A 23407-nucleotide genomic window follows, 5' to 3' on the forward strand; every position below is an offset into this window, starting at 1 on the left:
GAACAAGTCGTCCGCTCACCAAGAGGAGGGGAGATCTCTGGAAACCACAGACGTGATAGCTGAACTCTTCTGCGAGATCTAACTTAGTGATTGGTTTCCTGCCTTTTGAAGTTTTAACACGATGGGAACAAACTGTTTACTTTTTCTCGAGTAGCTTTTTCGATGCACAGATGGTAGGGCTGGGAGATGAAGAAGGACATTTGTTCTTGAAGCTTGATGTGTTCGTCCTTGGCTGGTGGTCTTCGAGCCAGGCACCAGGAAACGAGTGGTGTAACAGATATTCACAGAGCTCTCCATTATGGTTGAACCTATGTCCCCAGCCTGTAGAAATCGAAGCGGCTTCCTTGTTGAACTACAAGTTCATCTAATACGATAGCTCTACAGAGAATGAGTACGCAGGGAAAACCTATCTTTCCGAAAGATTATTTATTTCTAAAAGGAAAGAGAGTTCATCAAGTGCCATGAGTTATATTACATAGAAACATCCATTTAGTCAGTCCACAAACATTTAGTGAGCTTTTCCATTTGGGATGCACTGAGGCCCTCAAGGTCAAGGCCACTTGTTCAGAGCCACACAGGAAGGCCACAGTGGGGAGGAAGCTGAGCCCAGGTCTTCCCTTCTCTGACCCTTTGCTTTCCTCCCAAGCCAGTTGTCGGTAGGGTCCTATTACCCTACACTTGCTGGGGAGGGTGTACATCTGTACCCCCCCACCCCCACCCCAAGCTCAGAAGCCCGACTGCACACAATGGGTACTCACAAATGACTTGTGGTACGCCTGTGTCATTTCATCTCACAAAGATGTAAAAGAACAGAATAAGCCCCAACCCCCATTGAGCAAAATCTATGCAGAAACTGAACTCCAAGTGCATCAACTCTTTTTTCTCCTCCTGGGTTTCCTATCTTGGCCCCAAGGAGTGTTTCATCCTTGTCCCTGGGCTCTGGGTACATCCTGGCTGGGTGACATCCACAAGACAGGCAGAGCCCATCACTCCAGACACCAGGAGAGACCTCTCATCTTTACAAAACCCACACAGAGTGGCCTGCTCCACCAGCCATTAGGAATAATTTGACCTGGTATTTTATTTTAAAGATGTATTCATTTATTTTGAGAGAGAGAGGGTGTGAGCAAGTGCGTGGGGGGGGCGGGGCAGAGGGAGAGGGAGAGAATCTCAAGCAGGCTGTCCACTGAGCCTGGAGCCCGATGCGGGGCTTGAACTCAGGACCCAGAGATCGTGACCTAAGTGAAATCAAGACGTGGATGCTTAAACAACTGAGCCACCCAGGCGCCCCTTGACCTGGTATTTTAAATAATACGTGGAATGATGGAGGCAACAAACAAACAAACAAACAAATGAAGGAAGGTGTGTTACACCAGATTCCCTTGCAGCCACTCGTCCCCCAGTGCAGGCCAGTGATTGGAGTATCTCAGAGTTGTGCTTGCCCCATCACAGCAGGAGACCATGTGAACAAAATGAGCTGTTCTGTTCTCAAGCCGAGTGTTGGAAAGAGAGTCTTTGGGGAAGAGAACAAAGTATCAGTACCAAGCTCAGGTGTCAAGAATCCTCTGAGAAAGTTTCGATGGAAAGGTTCAAAGAGGAGTGTCCATCAGGCCTGCAGCAAATCCACAGGCCTTCCTATATTTTCAGACAGCTGGGTCCAGGGGAAGCCCAGCCAGAGCTCCTACAGCGTAAGATGGGGAGTGCTTGCCAGGATGGGACCAATCTTAGTTCTGCCCGTGAGCTTCAATATGAGTTCATTTAGGAAAATCTATTTATTGTGTTTCCAATTATGTCATTCATTGAATTATAATATCTGTATATATTTTAAGACACTGAGCTAGGGATGCCTGGCTAGCTCAGTCAGTAGAGTATGTGACTCTTGATCTCAGAGTTGTGAGTTTGAGCCCCTTGTGGGGTGTCGAGATTACTTACAAAAATAAAATCTAAAAAAATATTGAGCTAAAGGCGAAAAAGATAACCTCATGAAAAAGGCCTGAGTTGCGTGGAGTTTAAAATAGATTTTTTCAATGTTCAGTAATCCTTGAACCTCTTTGCACCGCAAGGCTTATGTTCTCTTTTGAGTCCTATAGCTACTGAGGAAGCACAGGTATTCAATAATTCTTGTTAAATGCATGAATGTTCCCATTAAGCTGTTATATAACACTCTGAGATAAACTTCATCAACTCTCTCCTATTCCTGGGTAGTGTCTGGTTCTCAAACATAAGAAGTAAACCGTCTGCTGAAAAAAATCCCATAAACTTTCTGGCGGAGAATTGAACAGGTCATTCTACGGCAGATACTTCCTAGCTGCGACTGAATGAGTCGTTGGCATTTCCAAACGGACATGCGGAGTCAAGAGAAAAGAAGCAAATGCCCTTTTCCCATCTGTATTAGTTATCTATTGCTGTGTGACAAGTTACCCCAAAACTTAGTGGCTTAAAATAACGTTTATTATCTCAGTTTCTGCGAATCAGGAGTTGAGGTGCAGCTTAACTGGGTCCCCTGGCTCTGGGTCCCACACCAGGCTGCATCTTGACGCTCAGCTAGAAAAAGATTCGCATCCTAGCTTATTCGTGTGCTTGTTGGTTGCCCATGAGCTGTTGGTTTCTTGCCGTATGGGCCTCTCCACAGAGCATCTCACAATAGGGCAGCTTGCTTTACTAGCGTTAGGAATACTGGAAAGTATCATGAGCCATACTGAAAGGATGTCCGTTTAGAACCAAAACTTACAAGGTGTCCTCTATTCTGGTGACTCCAACATTTTCCTGATTGAGGACCACTTTTAATTTCTCTGAAGTTCTAGAAAGACTAATGTGGGGGCGTTGAGGAAACAGAGCATGACTGCGGAAGGTGACCCCCTACCTACGTCCTCTCCCACCTGTTAGGAGTTACCCTAAGAACCCGGGGTAGAGGTGTGGTAACACTGCAAGACCATATGGAAAGTGTTCTGGAACCTGCTCTCCTCTTGAGACTGGAAGGGCATTCATTATCCCAAACGGCTGACTTTGGGCAAAATTTCCACAGGAGGAAATCAACCCATAGACTTAGAGCAAAGTCTGAGGCAAACCAGGAACACTTGAGAGGGCTGCCGAAGTTCAGGTGTCAGGCAGTAAAATTATGGCTGGTTTCTGTGCATCTCATTAGGGGAGAAAATATATAAATGTACTTAAATGGACCAGAGGGGAGTCATAAGGTTGATTCTGAGGGCTGAGTGATCTGAACTTAGAGACAAGCTTAAAGGGAAAAATCTATACTGGCCAGAGACCAAGTTAATGGAAAATTTAATTGAAGCGAATGAAATGCTAAGCCTCCTAGGTGGTGTGGCCTGGTGCCCTTTGAACCGGGAAGGCTGGGACAGGAGGCCACAGAGGGCCCTGAGGGAAAACGCGGTGAGCTTATCTGAGCAAGAACAAGGGCGGGACTGAGCCTGAGCAAAGAAAGTCCGCAAACCTCCACTAGAGCCTCAGTGACAGGCAGCCTCGAGGGCAGAGAGGAAATCTGCTGATTTCTGCCACGGAGGAGTCCTTTGAGGTCCTCTGCCTCCCACAGCAGCACTGAGCACGTGCTGGGCACCCCGGAGCGTGCGGCCGCCCACGGTAGGAAACGATGGCCCCTCCACAGGGGAAGGGCAGCCCTACTGGGGACCTGCTATTGTTTCCCGGGGTCTCCTCCCTCCTGCCCCCTTCTGCTTCTCTCCTCGCAGGTCTCGCTCTGCTGCGCAGAGCTCACTGGCTGCACCCCCTAGGGGGTGGCACCTGGCGGGGCATTGGGAAATAGTCCTTCCCCAGCTCTTGGAGCGGCAGTGTATGGGGCCCACGGTGCTACTTCCTTTCCGAATCTGGGTCTCAGAGCTGGGATCTGGGGAGCTGCCCTCTCTTCAAGGAGCCGAGCCAGGCTGTTCACACACGGAGCACTCTGGACACTGATCCAGTGGTTTGCCTTCCTTGCCAGCCTGGGCAGGGTTGTGTGGCACGCTGGCCTGGGCAGACTGGCTGGCAATCCATCCAGAGAAAGGCAGTGGCTCCCAGCCAGGGGGAAGGTGGCCGTGATGATTAGAGAAAGGGTTCACTGTGTGCCGCAGCTGTTCCTTCAATTGAGAAGTTATGACTGATGTGGGGAAATAAGGTGGGGAGTGGAGGGTGTGTGCGTGCGTGTGTGTGTGTGTGTGTGTGCGCGCGCGCGCCTCCGTGAAAGAGGGGGTGGAAAGAACTGTGTGTACTGAAAAAGAATAGTTTCTAAGACTCTGGAATTTGGGGGTTATTATTGCATGAATAGGTATTATTTGAGAATAATTTTGCAGATGGCGGTATTGTTGCTTTTCAGGGCTTCATTTGGTTAAAGAACCCAAGAAAAGTGCCAGCTCCACTTTTTTGATACAATAAACAGGCCAAGTTCACTTAACTGTGAGCAGTTCGGTCTTGTGTCCTAAATGCCAGCGGGTCAACCCCAGCCTGAGCTAAAACTCCATCAGGAGTGTCTGCACTTTTATACATGTGAGCCCTTTGTCCTCTCTCTGCTGCTCTCGCTGCCTTGGCACTTTCTCTCTCCGCTCCTGGCTTTCTTCTTCCTGTCCCTCTGTCTCTTCCTGCTTCTCTTCAGACCTTCTCTACATCCCAGGTGCTCTTGCCTGACCCTCCCGAGCTGCTGCAGGAGTGGGGCTGTGTAGTACAGGCGACCTGGAAGCCTCTGCAGAGGTGAGGGAGGAGGGGGCGCCCACCCACGCCTGACTCTCCAGTTTGTTTCCCAGACAGGGAGGCTTAGACACAGTTCAAATTCAGAAGCAAATGGCTATCCCTTGAGGCTCGAGTGGGTTTGAACCCTTCAGAGTGTTCTTTGGCTTCACTAATGGGCAGGCTTTCTATATAGCGACTGCGGGAACACGTAGTTCACAGATCAGCAAGGGTGGAAAAGGAACATCAGGCTCTCCTAAAGTTCCCAAGACATTAAACCCCAAAACGCGGCGGACGTCTTGGATGGTGCCCTTGCTGTGTTTGCCTTTCTATTCAAGCCTGCTCCTGCGATAGGACAAGGGCAGATGATTCCTTTTCCTGGAGGAAAGATGTAATGATTTTCCAAGCAGCAGCCTTTGTCTCGTGGATAGAGGCAGGTTAGAGAAGAGAGTGCAGAAGACCCCTCTCCCTTATCCCACTTTGCTGAGCTGATGTTCTCCACAGAGATCACGTGGCCTTCAATGGAGGCTGGGTTGGATCCTCGTGTTTAATGAATGAGAGGTGCCAGGGTGACAAGCTCACTGCAGATGAGAAGCGATTTTCTAAGAATCAGGGAGAAAGGAGCGGGAGCGTCTTAACCTGCCAGTCCTGCGGGTGGCCGTGAGTCTGTGGGCAGGACTTGGATCTGCGGGGGCGCTCGTGCGGGCGATCCCAGGGCTGCTGGCCCCATCTGCTGTTCACTCACCAGGCAGCCGCAAAACCGCAGAGAAGCGTCAGGTTCGGATTTGGTCCTTCTTTTTACAGACTTGAAATAATGGTTTTAGGTAACCAACAATCCATGCGTCACACGATGACAGTCTTAGTTACTAAGAGTTCCGCATACCCACAAGTTCTCTCCCTGTATGTTGATGACCTCATAGTTTTGAATAGTATAAAGGCGATGTATCCAGCAGTCATCCTTTCAACTAACGCAAGAGGAATTGGGTTAGATGTAAGCAGAAACTTTTAGACAATGAGATTTGCAGTACCATGAGCTAATTGTGAGGGGGATTGTAAAATCTCTTGCAGGAAGCTTTTAAATAAGAGGCTCATTTATTTTCCTTATTTACCACCCAGCCTGAAAGAGGGGTTGGTACTAACTCAGTGCTTTCCAGTGTTAATACACCACCTTTCACAATTTTTGCTGTGTCCATATAACAATTGTAAAAGTGTTTACTCAAGATATTCCTTTAAACACATTCATTTCTTTTAACTGTAGCTGTTAGTCACTTTTTATATCGTATCAGTGAAATCATAGTTTGATGGGCTAATTATATTTTATTGCTATACACTAAAATACATGACTATAAAAAATAATGTTCACCTGTTGCTGTGAAAAAGATACATGTACAAAAAGATACATGTTCAAGTCCTAACTTTCAGTGCCTGTGAATAGAACTTTCTTTAGAAATAGGGTCTTTTGGGGATCTTGAGTGGCTCAGATGGTTAAGCATCCGACTCTTGATTTCGGCTCAGGTCACGATCTTGGGGTCGTGGGATAGAGCTCCATGTCGGGCTCTGCACCCAGCAGGGAGCCTGCTTAAGATTTTCTCTCTCCTTCTGCTCCCCACCCCACTCTCTCTCTCTCTAAAAGAAAGAAAGCAAGAAAGCAAGCAAGCAAGAAAGAAGGTGTTTGCAGGTGTAATCAAGATGAGGTCATACTGGACTAGGGGCCCGAATCCAATGACTGATGTCTTCCTAACACATTTGAACACAGACACAGAGGCACAGGAAAGATGCCATGTGACAATAGAGGCAGATAGGAGGGATCTATCCACAGTGAAAGATCATTGGCTACCACCAGCAACTAGGCAGAGACAAGGAAGAATACTACCCTTGAGCCTTAAGAAAGAACATAGCCCTGGGGCACCTGGGTGGCACAGTCAGTAAGCACCCAACTCTTGGTTTCGGCTCAGGTTGTGAGATCGAGCCCCACATTGGGCTCCACGCTCAGTGTGGAATCTGCTTGAATTTCTCTCTCCCTCTGTTCTTCCCCCCACTCTCTCTCTCCAAAATAAATAATAAATAAATCTAAAAAGAAAAAAAAAAAGAAAGAAGAAAGAAGGAAAGAACGTGGCCCTGCCGACACCTTGATTTCATACGTGTAGCCTCCAGAACTATGAGAGAATGCATTTCTCCTGTTCTAGGCCACTAAGTTTATGGTATTTTCTGTAGCCTTAGGAAATGAATACACCAAAGTCCCACCTAAAATCGTGCACTGACCCACCAATGGGACACACCTAACACTTGGGGAAATGCTGGGCTGGTTGTTCTGTGCAGGCCCTTTTCAGTCCTGTGGGTGAATGATGATGGCCTGCATTGTATCAGTCATTTGTACCCTTCGGTATGATGTGAGTGTCAGCACCCCTATTTATAAAGGTGAGGAAAAGACTGTTTTCACCAGGTTTGTGCAGCTGTGTCTCATCAATTCTGAACGGCACCCTAGTGTGTGCACCTGAACCCGCCGCTCACTCCCAGGCTTCCTGGGAGCTACAGGCTGTGCAGAGCCACGGTGGGGGGCTTGCGGATCTGTCTCCATGGTTGTTCACCCCGCTGCTTCTGGAATAACTGGTGCATCCTGTGCTGGGGCTATTGCCTGATGGTCTCTCAAGTCGGCTTTACTTTTTGATGAATTCGTTTGGATCCTAGCCCAGAAGCTGGCTTTTATTACCTTTGATCTCAGCCATGGTCGTCAGCAGTTTTTAAACCAATAAAGTCCATGTTCCCTTGTTCCCATTTCTGCACGGCGTCATAGGAGGACGATCTTTCATCCGCATCTGTATTTTCCAGCTATAGTGCAGATTGGAGAATTATCTGCATTCTCGACCTTACCACTATCAGAACTACATAGACATATTTAATCTTGATTTAAAATATTTAATATCCAAAATAAAATCTTTTGTATCATTGTTTATCATGCATCTACATGAAGAATTTATATATGGACCTTTATAATCTGAATTGTAATGTATATTCTGTGTAATGGCTAACAGTGGCCCAAATGTCTACTCAATAAGTATTTATTGAGTGCCTTCTGTATGCCGGACACTATGAGTAGCTTCCTCACATATACCAAGGCACCTGCCACTAGGGACACAGAAAGGATTAGTATATCAGATACTGAGAACTTTCCAATAAAAGGAACACAACGACAGCCTTACTGCTAACTGGCTTAGAATGGAGCTAGCCCATGGTAGGTGCTTGGTGTTTGTCTTCCTCTTTCTCGCTCCATTCAGGAGGCAGCCTTGTAGGTAGCTCTGTAGCCTGGTCCTTTTAGAGTTGTCCTACTGGGGTCTTCTGATTCAGACGGAAGAGATGAGTCGAGGTCATCAAGGTGAAGGTGTGGCGTTCCAGGTTCCTGAAGACATCTGGCAGCACTCCCCGGGCCACGACGCAGGAAGCACAGAGCATGCGTATACTGAGGCTGCTCAGCTTACTCGTGTCGTGGTGGCCAAAGCAGCATTGGCCACACTTGCCCATATAACAACACTCTTGAGAACGTGTTCACACCTAACACCAGGCTTCTGCAATGAGTTGTTTAAACAGCTTTATTGAGCTGTGATTCGTATGTCATACAAGAGTGCAACACACTGGTTTCTAGTATGGTCACAGAAATGTGCAGCCACAATAGTAGAACACTTTCAATACCTCAAAAAGCAATGCCCTTTAGCTAGCTCCCTCTCCCCCTCCCCCCGCACCACTGCCGTCAGCAACCGCTAATCTACTTTCTGTCTCTATAGAGTTGCCGATCCTGGACATTTCATATAAGCGGAATCACTTCATCCGTGGCCTTTTGTGACCGGCTTCTTTCACTTAGCAGAATATTTCAAGGCTCATTCATGCTGTGGCAGTATCAGTATTCATTTCTTTTCATGCCCGAGTAATATTCCATTGTGTGGATGTGCCTCCTTTTGTGGACGCATTCATCAGCTGATTGCCTTTGGGGTTATTTCCACCTTTGGGCTATTATGAATAGTGCTTCTGTAATTGTTCATGTATCAGTTTTTGTGTGGACCTATATGTTCATTTCTCTTGGGTAGATACCTAGGAGTGGAATTGCTGGGTCATAGAGTGATTCCAGTTTGAACCATTTGAGGAAGAGCCAAACTGTTATCCAAAGAGTTTGCACCATTTTACATTAGGGTTCCAGTCTCTCTACAGCATTATCGACGTGTGTTATTATCTGACTTTTTATTATAACCGTCCTAGTGAGTGGGAAGTTATACTTCTTTGTGGTTTTGATTTACGTTCCCCAATGACTAATGATGGGGAACATGTTTTCGTGTGTTTATTGGCCATTTGTATATCCTCTTTGGAGAAAGGTCTAGTCAAGTCCGTTGCCCATCTTTAAATTAGGTTGTCTTTTTATTATTGAGTTACTCTGAAAACAAGTCCCTGATGACATATATGATTTGCAAGTATTTTCTCCCATTCCGTGGGTAATCTTTTCACTTTTGTGATGCTATCTTTCAAAGCACAGAAGTTTTACATTTTGATAAAGTCCGCTTTACCTAATTTTTCTTGGGTTGCTCATGCTTTTGGCGCCAAATATAAGAATATCTTGCCAAATCCAAGGTCGTGAAGATTTATTCTTGTTTCCTTCTAAGAGTTTTATAACTTTTTGCTCTTACATTTAGGTCTTTGGCCCGTATTGAGTGAATTTTTGCATATGGTATGAAGTAAGGGTCCAATGACACCCAGTTCTCCAACACCGGTTGTTGAAAAGATGTTTCTTTCCCCACGGAATGATTTTGGCACCTTGTGGAGAATTAGCGGAACATAGACACATCAGTTTATTTTTGAACTCTCGATTCTATTCCATTGATCTGCATGCCTGTTCTTATTCCAATATCACACTGTCTTCATTATTGTTGCTTTGTAGTCAGCTTTGGAATTGGGAAGTGTGAAGGCTCTATTTTGTTCTTTTCTCATGATTGTTTCGGTTCATTTTGGTCGCTTGAAAATCACAAGAGTTTTAGAATCAGCTTGTCAATTTCTATGAAGAAGTCAGCTGAGATACTGACAACAGTTACATTGACTCTGTGGATCAATTTAGGGAGTATTGCCATCTTAACAAATTCAGTCTTTTGATTCATGAACATGGGATTTTCCCCCATTTATTTAGAGCTTTACTTTCTTTCAACAGTGTTTTGCAGTTTTCAGTTTTACACTTCTTTTGTTAAATTTATTCCTCCACTTTTTATTCTATTTAATGCTATTATAAATGAAATTGTTTTCTTTTTTTTTCTTTTTTTTTTTTTAAGATTTTATTTATTTATTTGACAGAGAGAGACAGCCAGCGAGAGAGAGAACACAAGCAGGGGGAGTGGGGGAGGAAGAATCAGGCTTCCCAGTGGAGCAGGGAGCCCGATGCAGGACTTGATCCCAGGACCCTGGGATCACGCCCTGGGCCGAAGGCAGACGCTTAATGACTGAGCCACCCAGGCGCCCCTGAAATTGTTTTCTTAACTTCATTTTCAGATTCTTTAATCTGAAGCACAGTTGATATTTATATATTGATCTTGCATCCTGCACCCTTGCTAAACTCATTTATTAGTTCCAATAATGCTTTAATGGATTCTTTAGGATTTTCTACATACGAGAGATAGTTTTATTTCTTCCTCCCCATCTTGATGCCTTTTCTTTCATTTTCTTACCTAATTGCCCTGGCTGGAACTTCCAGTAAAATGTTGAATAGAAGGGATGAGAATAAGCATTCTTGTCTTTTTCTTGATCTTAGGAGGAAAGCATCCAGTCTTTCACCCTCACTATGGTGTTAGCTGTAGGTTTTTTGTAGATGCCCTTTCTCCAGTTGAGAAAGCTCCCTTCTATTCCTAGTGTGTTGAGTGTTTTTTTGACTGTTAAACCAACCTTGCTTTCCTGGGATAAATCCTACTTGGTCACAGTGTATAAGTCATGCTATATGTCACTGGATTTGATCTGCTACCATTTTGTTGAGGATATTTGCATCCGTATTCATAGGAAATATTTATCTGTAGTTTTCTATTCTTGAGATGCTTTTGTCTGGTTTTGGTGTCAGGGTAATAGTGGCCTCATAGAATGGGTTGGGAAGTATCCCTTCCTTATATTAGTTTGCTTATAAAGAATTGGTTTTAATTTTTCTTTAAATGCTCGGTAGAATCCACTCATGAAAACGTCTGGGCCTGGGATTTCTTTGTGAGTAGTTTTTGATTACTAATTCATTCTCTTTACTTGTTATAGGTCTATTTTTGTTTTTTTAGTCAGTTTTGGTAATTTGCTCGTTTCTTCTAAGTTACCTAATTTATTGGCATATGATTGTCCATAATAATCCTTAATGATCCATTTTGTTTCTATAAGATTGGTAGTAATGTCATCTCTTTCATTTCTGATTCTAGTAATTTAACTCTTTTCTTTTTTCCTAGGCCAATCTAACTAAAGTTTGTCAGTTTTGTTGATTTTTTTCAAAAGGTCAGCTTTGGTTGCATTGATTTTCCCCATTGTTTTTCTAGTCTTTACTTAATTTCTGCTTTAATCTTTATTTCCTTCCTTCTGCTTGTTTCAGGTATAGTTTGTCATGTCCCGTCCCCCCCCCCCCCCCCCCCCCCCCCCCGCACTATCTTATCCTGAAAGATTAGGTTATCAATTTGAGATCTTTCCTCTTTTTAAATGTAAGTATTTACAGCTATAAATTTTGCTCTAGGCACTGCTTTGGTGACATCCCATAAGCAATGGCTTTTATTTCCAGGCAAGTTCCATATTTATCCCCAATCTGTGAGAATAATTGCTAGCTTTCCTAATAAAATCAAGTCTTAATCTTTCAATATCTACATTAAAGGAGGAATTCATACATGAAGAAGACATCTGGACTTTGTGGCCTCAGATGTGTTTCCCCATCGTCAGCCCTGAAGGGTCCACCGGGTTTGTTACTCTAGCACATTCTCTTTGTGGATATCAAGATCGTACCGTATGTGGTACAGACATGATGATTGATGGGACTAGGCACATATGATATAGTCTGGGATGGGAGGGACTGAAGAGAAGGAATTCCTAGGATATTTTTCTTCCTCTTTCTATCCCTATAATTCCCCTGAACTTTGTCCTTAAAAATAAAACAAAACACCCACACCTTTTGGTCCTAGGTATAGGTCACAGACAGAGTTCAACAGGCTGAGATTGAGCTTTAAAAGTGTAGAAAGTCATGGTTTATTTGGGCAAAGGGGAGCTGATGATGAGGTTGGCTGACTTTTCAGGTCCTTTACTGCCCCTACACTTTTGATTGGCTCTTTATCTCTCATCTGCAGGTGATAGGGAGGACCATGGGGTTGACCAGATCAGCATTTGTGTCCCCAGTTTATTAGCTTTGGAGGAGGGGCAGTACCTTCATGCATTCTGAAAGTGTGGGGAGGAAGCACCATTTCTCCTGTGTCACCACCCAGGTCAAATTGTTTCTTTAACTCAGGGACATTGTGACTCCTGCTTGATCTCTCTAAAGGGCCAGGTGAAGAGGACAGTGTTGGTGGACAAAGAGAAAAGAAAGCAGGGAGATTCAGACAAGCTGGTAGAGACTGCTTGAGGGGCAACACCATGGAAGGAGAAAGACCTTTGAATTTTACTTCCAAGTCATAGATAACCAAAATAATCACTTTTCCCTCTGAACACAGAGGGGCACGTCTCCCATCCTTACTATAATATGCTTTGTTGGTGAGGCAAGTGTCTTGGTCTGTTGAGGGGTGAACTATTTGGGATTATGATGTGGGGTCCATTCTTCCCCATCTCTCATCCCCACAGATAGTGGTACCCGTGCTGCTGGGGAAACATTTGTCAAGACTGTCAGGTAGCCTCTTGACTTGCTCTCTGATCTCTGCTTCTCTGTCCTGCCTTCTTGCTTAGCAAAAACAGTCACCACTGAGGAGTGCCTGGCGAACCCCACAGGCATGAACCGCTACAGCGTGGACCCCTCCGCCTCCGCCTTTAACCACAGGGGCTCCCTGCCCACCTCCTCCTCGCTGTACTGCAAGAGGCAGAACTCTGGAGATGGCCATCTCGGGGGAGGCCTGGCCACCACTGCCAGTGGTCTCCGTTCCAGCCCCATGTCCTCTGGAGGCCCCTTGGCACCTGGGCTGAGGCCCCCAGGCTCCAGCCCCAAGAGAAACGGGACCTCTCTTGAAGGAAACAGATGTGGTAATGTAATGCATGCTCTGGCCTCCCCCTGTTTGAACCTCCTCGGCCCTTGCTCCGGGATCACTGCATGTAGGGGTACGGGGGTGGGGTGGGGGGGAACCGTGCTGTCTGAACATGGGAACACTGGGAAATTAGAAGCTCTTTCATGGGTTTTTGTTATTCTTAAAGGCAGCTAACTTCAACCTTTGACCACAGTAAAGGAAGTGGTATATTAGAGTAGGCTAGGCTGTAGGAGTAAGCCGACTCCAAAATGTACAGTAGCTCAAATGCAATAGAAATTTATCTTTTGTTCAAGAGTTCAAGGTGGGCGCTCTCAGTTGGTAGATGCATCCCAATTCAGGGACTTAGGCCTTGTCTATTTTGGGGCCCTGCTATCCCCTGTGGCCTCCATGTCCCCAACACCTAGCGGGTAGAAAGGGAAAGAGTAAGCAGGGAGGGCGCACACTCTTCCCTAGAGCCTGGATGATGCACTTCACTTCCACTCGCATTTCACTGGCAAGAGCTGGCCATTTTGCCACACTTAACTCTGAGGGAATCTGAAAGGTGTTGATCGATTCTGTGCCAGGGAAAAGAGGAACGAGATGTCAGTAAAGCATCTTCTCTTGCATAGTGGGTGACATTTGCAGGATACAAATACATGGGCAGAACCAGAGTTAAATATTTCCACAGTGCTGGTTGTAATACCACCTCTGTCTCACCCATTTCGGGATTCAGTGCATGAAAATGCTCTCATTCTGGGGATAGCTTGGTATTCATTGTGAATTATGTTTTTTTTTTAAATCATTTTCAAGCTTCAGTATTGCGTTAATGAACAAATGTTGTAGAGCATAGTAGATAGTCACATGGACTGTTGAGCCAGACATACTGGGCTAGAATCCTGGACCTACCACTTCCTGACCGTATGACCTTTTGCAAGTCTGAACTGCTCTGTGCCTCAGTTTCCTCACCTGTAAAATGGAATGATAACAGTAGCATCTACTTCATAGGTTTGTTGGGAGGATTAAATAAGTTCATATGTGTATTTAGTATAAGACCGAGGATATGTCAAGAGCCCAATGTACATTAGCAGTCACAGATCATGTGAGCACACCTCTCAGCAGATCACAGCCCAGCAGCTCTACACCTGAAAACTGCTGAAGAGAGGAGGCCCCATGCCGAGGAGTCAGGGAGTCTTCATCTTGCCTCTCTGGAGCCTCCCAGTGGGTTGGCTGTCTTCTCTGGCAAACCACATTTTTGTTCTGAGCCTTGGATCTCTCTACCAGTAGCCCTGAGAAGCCACAGTGGTGAGCTATTTTGTATGATTGATCCAACATCCTCCAGATGCTCCCCTCAAGGTCCTCCCCTGTCCCACACAAGCCTCCCCTGGCTGAGGATAGAAAGGTGGACAGGAAGCACTGGCGGGAAAGGCAGTTCTGAGGGGCAGAGCACAAAACTCCTCAGCCATGGGGACTCTAGCCAAATGTAGAGGCACCCTGCAGACTACTCCCCAATATTGTCACATAGAGTCATCAGCCAGGCAGAAGATTTGAGTGGGCAGAGCCCATTTTCCAAAAAGGAGAGACATTGTTCCACCTGATTATTAAGAACAAGAGAAGAGAAAAAGATCTGGAATAAATCAACATCTTGAAATAAATGAGGGGGCCCAGTTTTTCCTAGGCTTATCCCCAGAGTTTGTGTAACATCTGGGTAGAGTAGTTCAGCAAATATTCATTATCTCTGTGCCCCTATCATGATGCCAGTGCCTTCATGTTGCCCCTGGTTGTCAAAACCCTCATCTTGGTGTCCCTCTGCCCTTCACACGTCTCTTCCTTTCAACCTCTTCTCCTCAACCCAATTCCCATTTTCTCAGGGCAGTGATCATAGGACATCACCTGATTGAATTGACTCATAATCCTAAGAGTGTTAAGACTTTTTCAAAAGGAGATATTTACTCTCTCTTCCATTCAAGTTCATGGAGTATCAGGCCTTCCCTAGGTCCCACATGTAGGATTCAAGCAGTAAGAAGAAGGCATGATTTTGATGAAGAGAACTTCTATCACTAGCTGAAGAAAAGTCTGCTCCATCCCAGTCTATGTGGTGGCCCTAGATGAAGGGAACCTTGGACCCCTGAAAGGGATCTCAAGGTAGCTTCCCTCCACTAGTCCCTTGTTGCCTCTTTGTAGAGGAGCCCTGGGATATCCTCCCATCCCAGCTTCAACAACCCTCTTGTCCTTCATTTTCATCTCCACCCCAGCCAGCCCTTTGTTATCCTGGAATGACACCCTGATTAGCTATCTGAGGAGTCTGCCTTGAGGAAAGGCCCAGACCCTCCCCAGGAACTAGCTCTGAGAGAGCCCTCTCTGTTAGAGCTCTGGCTGCTCCCTGGGAGAGCCCCACTCACTCAGGACTTCTTTCTCTTAGGATCTTGGGTAAAATCAGGAGATGGAGCCCACCAGTGCCCGCTACCTTCCACTCCAAGCAAATCACTAACTGTATCCTGAATACTGTCTCTTAAACAACTTAGAAATATTAGTGAGAACTTTGATACCCAGCAAATTAGAGTTGTTCATAATTAGCAGGACCCCTTTGGGCTGTGGGATATTCAAAAATCACGCAACCACCCAGCTTCCTCAGAGTAAAGCTGATGCAGGGTGTAGCAGCTGAAGTTCATTGTTGAGCCTCTGTGTTACACTGAAGAAAAATAAAATTATTCACCCTTTGTAGGTACATTAACTCTCGAATGCTCCAGAGATTCTTTTAACCAGTGTGCTAAATGGAACCACAGATACCAGAAAGCCAGCCAGCTATGCTCATTCTAGCGGTATGGTGGAGAAAAGGCCGGGGGGGGGGGGGGAGAATAAGGGGACAGAGGGCAGTGCCGACCTCTCTGAAAGAGGTTTCTGCTTTGCTTACGTCTCATTGGCCAGAACATAGTCATGTGGCCACCAGCTGCAAGGGAAACTGGGAAATATGGTTTCATTCTAAGCAACCATGATCCCAGCTAGAAGTCGGGGATTCCGTTACAAGGGAAGAAGTGGAAAAAAGATATTGGGGAGGCAACCGACAGTCTCAACCATAACTCCCGATTAGAAATGTTCGTTCCCTCAATTTCCTTCTGTAACACTTTGTTCCCTCATCTCTAGTACTTCCTCCTTCCTGTCCCATAGTAGGAATGAGACCCTCAGCTTTGTGAAGTCCCTTGCTCATCTCTGAGTCCTCCACAGTCCCAGAAAAGGGGCTGCTTGTTTGAGGCATTTACTAAATAGCTATTTATTGAGCACCTGCTATGAGCCAGGCACTTTCCATACAGTATTTATGACTTTTATAATTTAGTGTTATAGTATGTGTATATTATTACAGTGGGTATTATTGTATATAATGTACTGATAAAGAAAGTGAGGATCAAGATAAGGTCATTCAAGTGTTGAGCCAGGATTTGACTTTAACTGGTTCCAAAGCCTGAGTCTTTCAAAACTACCCCAGGGATTTTCAAACTATGTTCAGTGGGCTTCAGGGGGTCCCTCTGAAATTCTAGGGGCTAGGGACAGGACTCCAACACCCCATCCTCTTTAGCCAGGTCCTCTGCACATTTGCAGAGTGGGGTTCTGCATATGCTTTGCTCGAACCAAGTTTGCACAGTTAAACACATTTGGAACCCACAGAGACAAGCCATGCTGAATTGAGTGGCAGTGTATTAAAGTAGGAGAGAAAACCATTGGCTTCCTTGCCCGTTTATCACCTGGCTGCCAGTCTGGGCCCTCGCTGCGGGCCCTCTGGTGGCTTAGTAAGTTTTCCCTCTGCCCAAGGAACTGCTCCGTATTGCTCTGGAATTGCATTCCAAGTAAGTAGTTGGTGTTAAGAAACGGTACCTCTTTAGGAAGTTTTGACCCAAGTCATAAACCCTAGAAGGGACCTAAAAATGGATTTTCCCCTGTGGTGCTAATCAAGATAGTTTAAAACTACAGAAGCCAGAAAACTGCATGGGGCTGCAGGCAGGAAGGTAGGGCTGGACGACATGACAAACTTCTCTGCCTTCTCTCTCCTGTGAGCATTTTCTCTGGCCTCCTGCTGTCTTGATATATCATACCTGTGGCCTCTTCCAGTGGCTCTGAGGGGATGTATTCATAGGACACATTTCCCTGGTTTTTCCTGACACTTGGGTTAAAATTCAAGAGCTCTTCCCCGTCTCTCATCCAAGATATAAGCACCAAGAACTATAAAGTTTTGGATAAAAAAAGCTTCCTAACTTTTGCATTAAATAGGCCATGCTATAAAATTCCCAACCACAATTAGGTCCAAGCTTCAGAATCAAGAAACAAAGTCAATATGACATTATTACCACCCAAATGGATTAGAGTTTGCTTCATTGGGTGAAGTGTTGGGTGATGGACAGAGGCCACCCACTCAGAAAAAGGAGAATGGGGCCCATGCTGCATGTGAAGGAGTTGAAGTGAGCGAAGGCATGGCGAGGGCTTATTCATTCTGGGGAAAGAAGAGAGTTTGTGCAGAAATGCTGAGGGAAATCACACTGGGAGATTTGGGGTCCTTGTCAGACTGATTGGGCTTCAGTCCGTGGGAGCCAGATGTTTCTGAAGAGGAAAGTAAGTTGATGGCCATGGACTTCAGGAAGACAAATCTATTGGCCATTATAGAATGACATATAATAACAATTAGAAGAATAGCTACTGCCTTTTGATGAATTCTTACTGTTAAATGCTTCACATTATCGCATTTAATCCTCACAACAAGGTAGATGTTTGACAGGTGAGGCAACTAAGACTCGGAGAGATTTTGCTCAGCCAGCAGGTACTATGCTGGGGGCTCCTCTCAGGTCTAAGGATGGAGCTGTGAGCAAGACATATGGGGGGCCTGCTCCCTGACAGTGTGCAATTCCACAGAGACAAACGTTGACAGTATTGCACAAAGTTAATGACAACTGCGACTATTGCTTCAAAGGAAAAGTGTGGAAGCTCTGAGTCAGCTAGGGAGGGGTCACGGAGCCTTCTCCAGGGAGGTGGGAAAGGCTTCCCTGAGAAGTGACAGTGGAGCCAGCTGGACAGGAGTTGACGGGGGAGAGACGGTGGGGAGGAGTGGCTGGAAGCTTCCAGGCAGAGGTCAAATCGCTTGCCCAGAGGTCACAGTGTCTGTGGTGGTAAAAGAAGGAGCCAGCCCAGTTTGGCCTCACTTCAGGCCTGTGGTCTCTCCTTGTCTCTAGGGGCACCCTCTCTTCTCATACAGCACATCAGCTGGTCTTGAGGGGCGCCTGAAGTGGCTCAGTCGGTTAAGCATTGGATTCTTGGTTTCAGCTCAGGTCCTGATCTCCTGATCAGGAAGTCAGGAGATCGAGCCCTGTGTCAAGCCCTGCATGTCTCTGGCTCCCTGCTCAGTGAGAGTTGGCTGCCCCTCTGCCCCTCTCCCCACTCGCACACACTCTTTCTCTAAAATAAATAAATAAATCTTTGGAGGGGGGAAAAAAGAAAAACCTGACTTAAATTTGAGGATTGGTCAGGCTCTCTTCTATGTCCTATCTTTCTTATCTCATGGAGTCCTGAAAATTCTTACAATAGAAATAAAGAAAAACAACACCATTTTAAACTACCCGATGTTGCCCAGCTAGCCTGGGCACCTCATACACTCCACATGGCCTCATTTCCAGGAGGGATGCACTCTACAGGGACCAGGTCGCTAGGAGGAGCTGGGAACACACCTAGCCTCCCCATGCCTTCACCCGCATCCCCTCCCAACTAGACCCAGCTGCTAGAGAGGCTGAGAGGGCCAAGGGGCTTCACGGGCAGCCAGAGGAAGGACACTGAGGGCTCCCTTTTGGAGACTGATGGGCTTCCCTTCGAGATGCTTTTCCTCAGGCTCCAGCCAAAGCCACATACTCACTTGATTCTTAAAATACTCTTGAGAAACAACATGAAACCAAAGCCCACTGAGAATGATCGGGGCCAGGAAGGGACTACAAGCCTGGCTGCTGGCTCTTCAGTCAGTGTGCTTTGCACGGGGACACACTGATGAGGCTCTCTGATGCGTAAGAAGGCAACTCCCTTGATGTTGTATGGGACAGCCTGTGGCATAAAGGGACCAAAACAGCATTAGAGATGGAAGGAACCTTAGAGATTCTTCCCAACTCCCTCATTTCACACCTGAGAAGCACAAAGATACTTACATAGCTGGTGGGTGGTAGGGAGTTTTGACTCCCAGCTCATTGCTCATTCCATTTTTCCACATGACTCTACCGTTAGCTAAAAAGTCTTCTTTGAATTATGAATGGATGAAAGGAGATTATGTATGTGGTTGTGGGCATGTGTGAGACACAGAGACTCAGAGACAGCTGTGCGAGGACCTGGGCTGTGACAACGCCTGGGGTTGCTCTGAGCACGGATTCACCGGCACCCTGTTCCTGGTGCGTGTGAGATCCACTCTAGAAACAACTGCCGCCATCTTCAGTGACGCACCCATTCACGACTGGGTGTCACTCCTCCCTGTCTCTGGCAGCTCCGGGGAAGGCGCACGACATACACAAAGTTCCCTGAGCCGGAGAACGCTGCCTTCCCAGAAAGCCATTTGGTGAGCACTTTGCACACCCTGGTCCTTTAGGAGCAAGATTCTTTTCACATCCATCACGTCTTAGGGCTGTCTGGTCGCCTCTGCCTGGCCTGGCTGTGTCAGGCTGGACCCATCTGTCTTCCCGACACCTTCCCAGTCCCTGAAGGGGGGCTAGCATATTTATTATCTTCGTAAGCACACACCACTGCAGAGGCTTTACAAACCTGCCACTAGAAAGTTCCATTTCTCTTCCTTCTACAGCGAGTTTATGTGCTTTGGATCTTGAGCAACTCCCAAGGTGTGACGGGCTTCGTGCTGCTCTGTCTTGTATGGCTAGGAGGCCCCTCAGACAGGCTCCCAAGCCAGGCCCGGCTGGTGCCGTTGCATCCTGGAAAAGTGAAAAATGCCCACAGCAAGCTCCGGGCACCAGGAGCGGAGCCGCTTTCCAACTGGGCCGCCTCCCTCCACAGCCTCACCTGGAAAGCCTCCTCTGCAAAGATGAGCCCAGCCTCCAGCTCAGCCCCACCCCCACCCCTCTGTGGCCCCTGTGGCAGAGTAGTGCCCTGACCTTGCTCAAGGAGCTTAGGCTCCCCGGGGACGATGCCCTGAATCAGTCTGGTGTTCTTCCTTCCTGTCAGATACAAGAAACTTGATTTGACCCCTGCTCTGATCACTCTAAAATCATTCTTGGCACCAAAAGACTTCCAGCCTTTGTAATCAGAGCATCTATTATCACCCCGATTAGCGCCAAAGCTCTGACGGGGCGGATTCCAAGGCAAACGCGATTCCCGTGATTTCCCTGATTCCTCGTCCCCATGTTGAGTGCAGATGTCTTTAAATGCAGTGAAATCATCTCTAATAAGCATTCATCAGCATTCAGAAGGCTCCGGGGTGCATTAACAGTTTCCCGGCAGAACGCCCCGTGCCAACCCACCTTAGGGGACCCTTCCAGGTCCAGCAAGGAAAAGGCAGGGGAAATCTCAAAGTAAATCCAATTCTCAAGCAGACCATTATGATTTTAGGGCAGACTTGGAAATGCGATGCTGTACTTCGCTCAGCACTAATGGAGAACTGTGCCCTTCTCAAGCACATTAAAAAGAGGAGCAAGAAAGAGATAGCAGGGAACCACCGCACCCTGGGACCGGAGGAGGGAAATGGAAGCCGAGGCTTCTGAACGTAGAATTATTCTGTAGGGAAACTGCTTCATTGTTCAGAGCCTCCGCTTTCTTCTGGCCTGAAAATAAGATTAAGAATTAACCTGCTCAAGGCTTTTGTATAAGTTATTTATGCCGTTTCTACAAAGTATATTGAGCCCATATTTACAAACACATTTACTTAGAATTGTAGAGGCATCGATGATTATAAATCCCGTAATGAGAGGATCCCGTTTTTCACCACTTTGCCCTGGACCTGGTACAGAAGAGACGCTCAGTAGATGTTTACGGAATGAATGGGGTAGGGGCGGGGTGGGGGGATGAAAGTGATCATCCTCAGGAAACTTAAACCTAACTGGAGGTTACAGACATGCATACTTGCAGCATAAGGCAATTGCGGAAAGCATCTTTGAACACAGGTATGGGGGTTAAAAGCAGAGGAAGGTGACATCCAGATGGCAGGATACAGACACGCTGCCTGGGAAGGGTCTGCCTGGGCTTCGATGGCTGCTGGAATGTCTATGGAAAGGCAGGAGGGTAAATGCTTCTAGAGGAAAGCAAAAAGCACGGGCTAAAGATGGAGAAGGGAAGCTGGGGAGATGCTTGGTCGGCGTGCCTGGATGGGAATGTGCAGGAGGGCAGTGGAGGCAGGCAGGGCGCCTCCTTCCCTCTGGGGAGCACCTGATGCATGGTAGCTCTAGGACTGGGCCTAATCCCATTTCAGTCCTGACACATGCCCTTCCTGGAGGACAGCGTTGCCATTTTACAGCTAATGAGCTGAGTCACGGTCAAAATGCTAGCAACGGCAGCTCCAGGGTTTGTCCCTAGGTCTCTCTGGCACCAAAGCTCTTCCTCTCTGTCTCAGAAGGGAAGATATTATTAAAACCAAAGAGAGTCCTTGACCTTGAGCTAGACTGTGGACTCTGGAGTCAGTGCATAGGCAAGGGACATTCATTAGGGGCACAGACAGAGCTGGGTCTAGGGAAAGCGTTGAGGCAGTAGACAGTTTTGCTCTAGAGGGAAGAGATCCGAGGGCGAGGATGCCAATAGAAAACCATTGCAGGGGTTTGGGTCAGAGGTTCCCAGCTAGGGGAAGCAGAGCGGAAAGGTGGATCTGGTATGAGAGTCATCCTTCTAAGAGCTTTAGAATCATTGACTGTGGGAGCGAATAAGGGACGCTAGAGACAGAGGTAGAAGTAGAGACGTCACTGGTTTCAGAAACCTGAGGGGCAGGAGAAGAAGCTGGTGTGGGGGAAGGAGGATGAGTTGGTCTGGGACATACCAAAAAAGTCAGTCCCTAAATAGAGCCAGGCGTCTGATTCACTACTTTCCTCCTCCTTCACTTGTCCTGCACCTTTTAACCCGCCATGGGGGAGACGCATTTATGCGACAGTGCAGCTCACGCGGCCATCAGTCACCGCGGGCCAGCTGGGCACCAGGCGCAGGCTTAGGCCCTCTGCTGCCGAGGGCTTCCCCGGCCGGTGCGCTGGTGGAACAAGCGCTCTGACGAGCAGGCGGCCGGGAGGCACTCGGTGCGCGCCTGGAGCGGTAAGACGACGCCTCTTTTCTGCTCGTGCAGAGCGGGGGACGGTCCTTCACAGACAGGGGTTCCAAGCATTGTTGGCAGAGACCCAGAACAAGGACGCAAATGCACCTCGATTCTGCCACGTCCCCGTTGCTTCAGCGTCCCCGGTGGAGGCAGAGAGGATCTGCATTCCTTCTGGCCTCCCGGCACTGTCGGGGCCTGCTGGACATGGATCTTAGCAGGCTTCCTCTGGTCACAGGACCCGGCGACAGGAGGCCCAGGGCTCCCTGAGAGAGGGCTGAGCGGGAGGGGGTTTTACAACTCGAACGTGGATGGGAATCTCAGGCTGTTGAAGGAGATCCGTTTTCTAGCACGTTACTCCCTGGGAGAACAGAGGACTTGTGCACGGATGGGAGGCCCTGCCTCCAGAAGTGGCCTCCCGGGCTCCAGGCTCCTGACGAGAGCAGCCACTCCCAGCCTTTCTCTGTCGCAGAAGGTCACCCAGGCCACGGCCTTGGACTCAGGGCCAGGTGGGAGCAGGCGGCCCGGGGAGGCAGGGAGGCCCTGGTCCCCGTGTCTCATGTCCTTCTCTGTGCCCACCCACCCAGCCTCGAGCCCTTCCCCCGACGGGCAGGACGCCAGGCGGCTGAGGAGCAGGAACCCTTCCACCTGGACCGTGGAGGATGTGGTCTGGTTCGTGAAAGACGCTGACCCTCAGGCTCTGGGTCCGCACGTGGAGCTCTTCAGAAAGCACGTAGGCACATGGTGGGCCTGGCCTGGGAGCGGGGGAGGGGGTTGGGGGGCTGGGGGACGTGTGGGAAAAGGGCTGAGGGTCAGGGAGCCGTCTAAGCTGAGTGCTGGGGCACCGCTCACGGGAGGCCAGGTGGAGCCACAGGCTTCTCCGAGCGGAGCCACCGCTTAGTTTTGTTTTCAAGAAGGGATCTTTGTCCCATCTGTTCCCTCCTTTTGGCCTGTATTAGCAGTGCCTGTTTCCCTGCCCATCCGTCCGGCCGTCTGTGCATTCAACAAACGTTTATAGCACACCTGCAATATGCCGGGCGAGCTGTAATCGTGCCGATTCCTAAGCCGCTTGGAGGATTCGATGAGAAAATGCACGTTAAGTGTTCAGCACGGTGCCTGGCTCGTAGTTAGCCTTCAGTTTACACGTATTCTTAAAACTATTTAGGAGAGTCTGAAATATATAAAGACAGCAAATGAAAAAAAAAAACAGGTAATAATACTTCATCTGCCAAGCCTACTATGTCAGTCTTCTATTGCTGCTCTCACCAGTTCCCACAAACATCTAGCTTAGAACAACACATTT

At 47.5% G+C, this 23407-nt stretch overlaps 1 protein-coding gene across 2 annotated transcripts in view; it reads left to right on the plus strand.

Moving 5' to 3' along the window:
* SCML4 (Scm polycomb group protein like 4) overlaps positions 1–23407 on the plus strand; it is a 113365-nt gene that overhangs the window by 80867 nt on the left and 9091 nt on the right. Inside the window, exons 1-3 of one of the 2 annotated variants that reach the window (XM_048226067.2) lie at positions 1868–3597; positions 12583–12873; positions 22692–22837. In XM_048226067.2, the coding sequence (XP_048082024.2) occupies positions 12627–12873; positions 22692–22837 (393 nt within the window). In that variant the 5' untranslated portion in view covers positions 1868–3597; positions 12583–12626. Of the gene's footprint in view, positions 1–1867; positions 3598–12582; positions 12874–22691; positions 22838–23407 lie in introns of those variants that run through there. The other variant, XM_026511696.4, reaches the window with a different exon arrangement.

The sequence above is a fragment of the Ursus arctos genome, unplaced genomic scaffold (genome assembly GCF_023065955.2).
Source record: "Ursus arctos isolate Adak ecotype North America unplaced genomic scaffold, UrsArc2.0 scaffold_13, whole genome shotgun sequence".
Lineage (NCBI taxonomy): Eukaryota > Metazoa > Chordata > Mammalia > Carnivora > Ursidae > Ursus > Ursus arctos.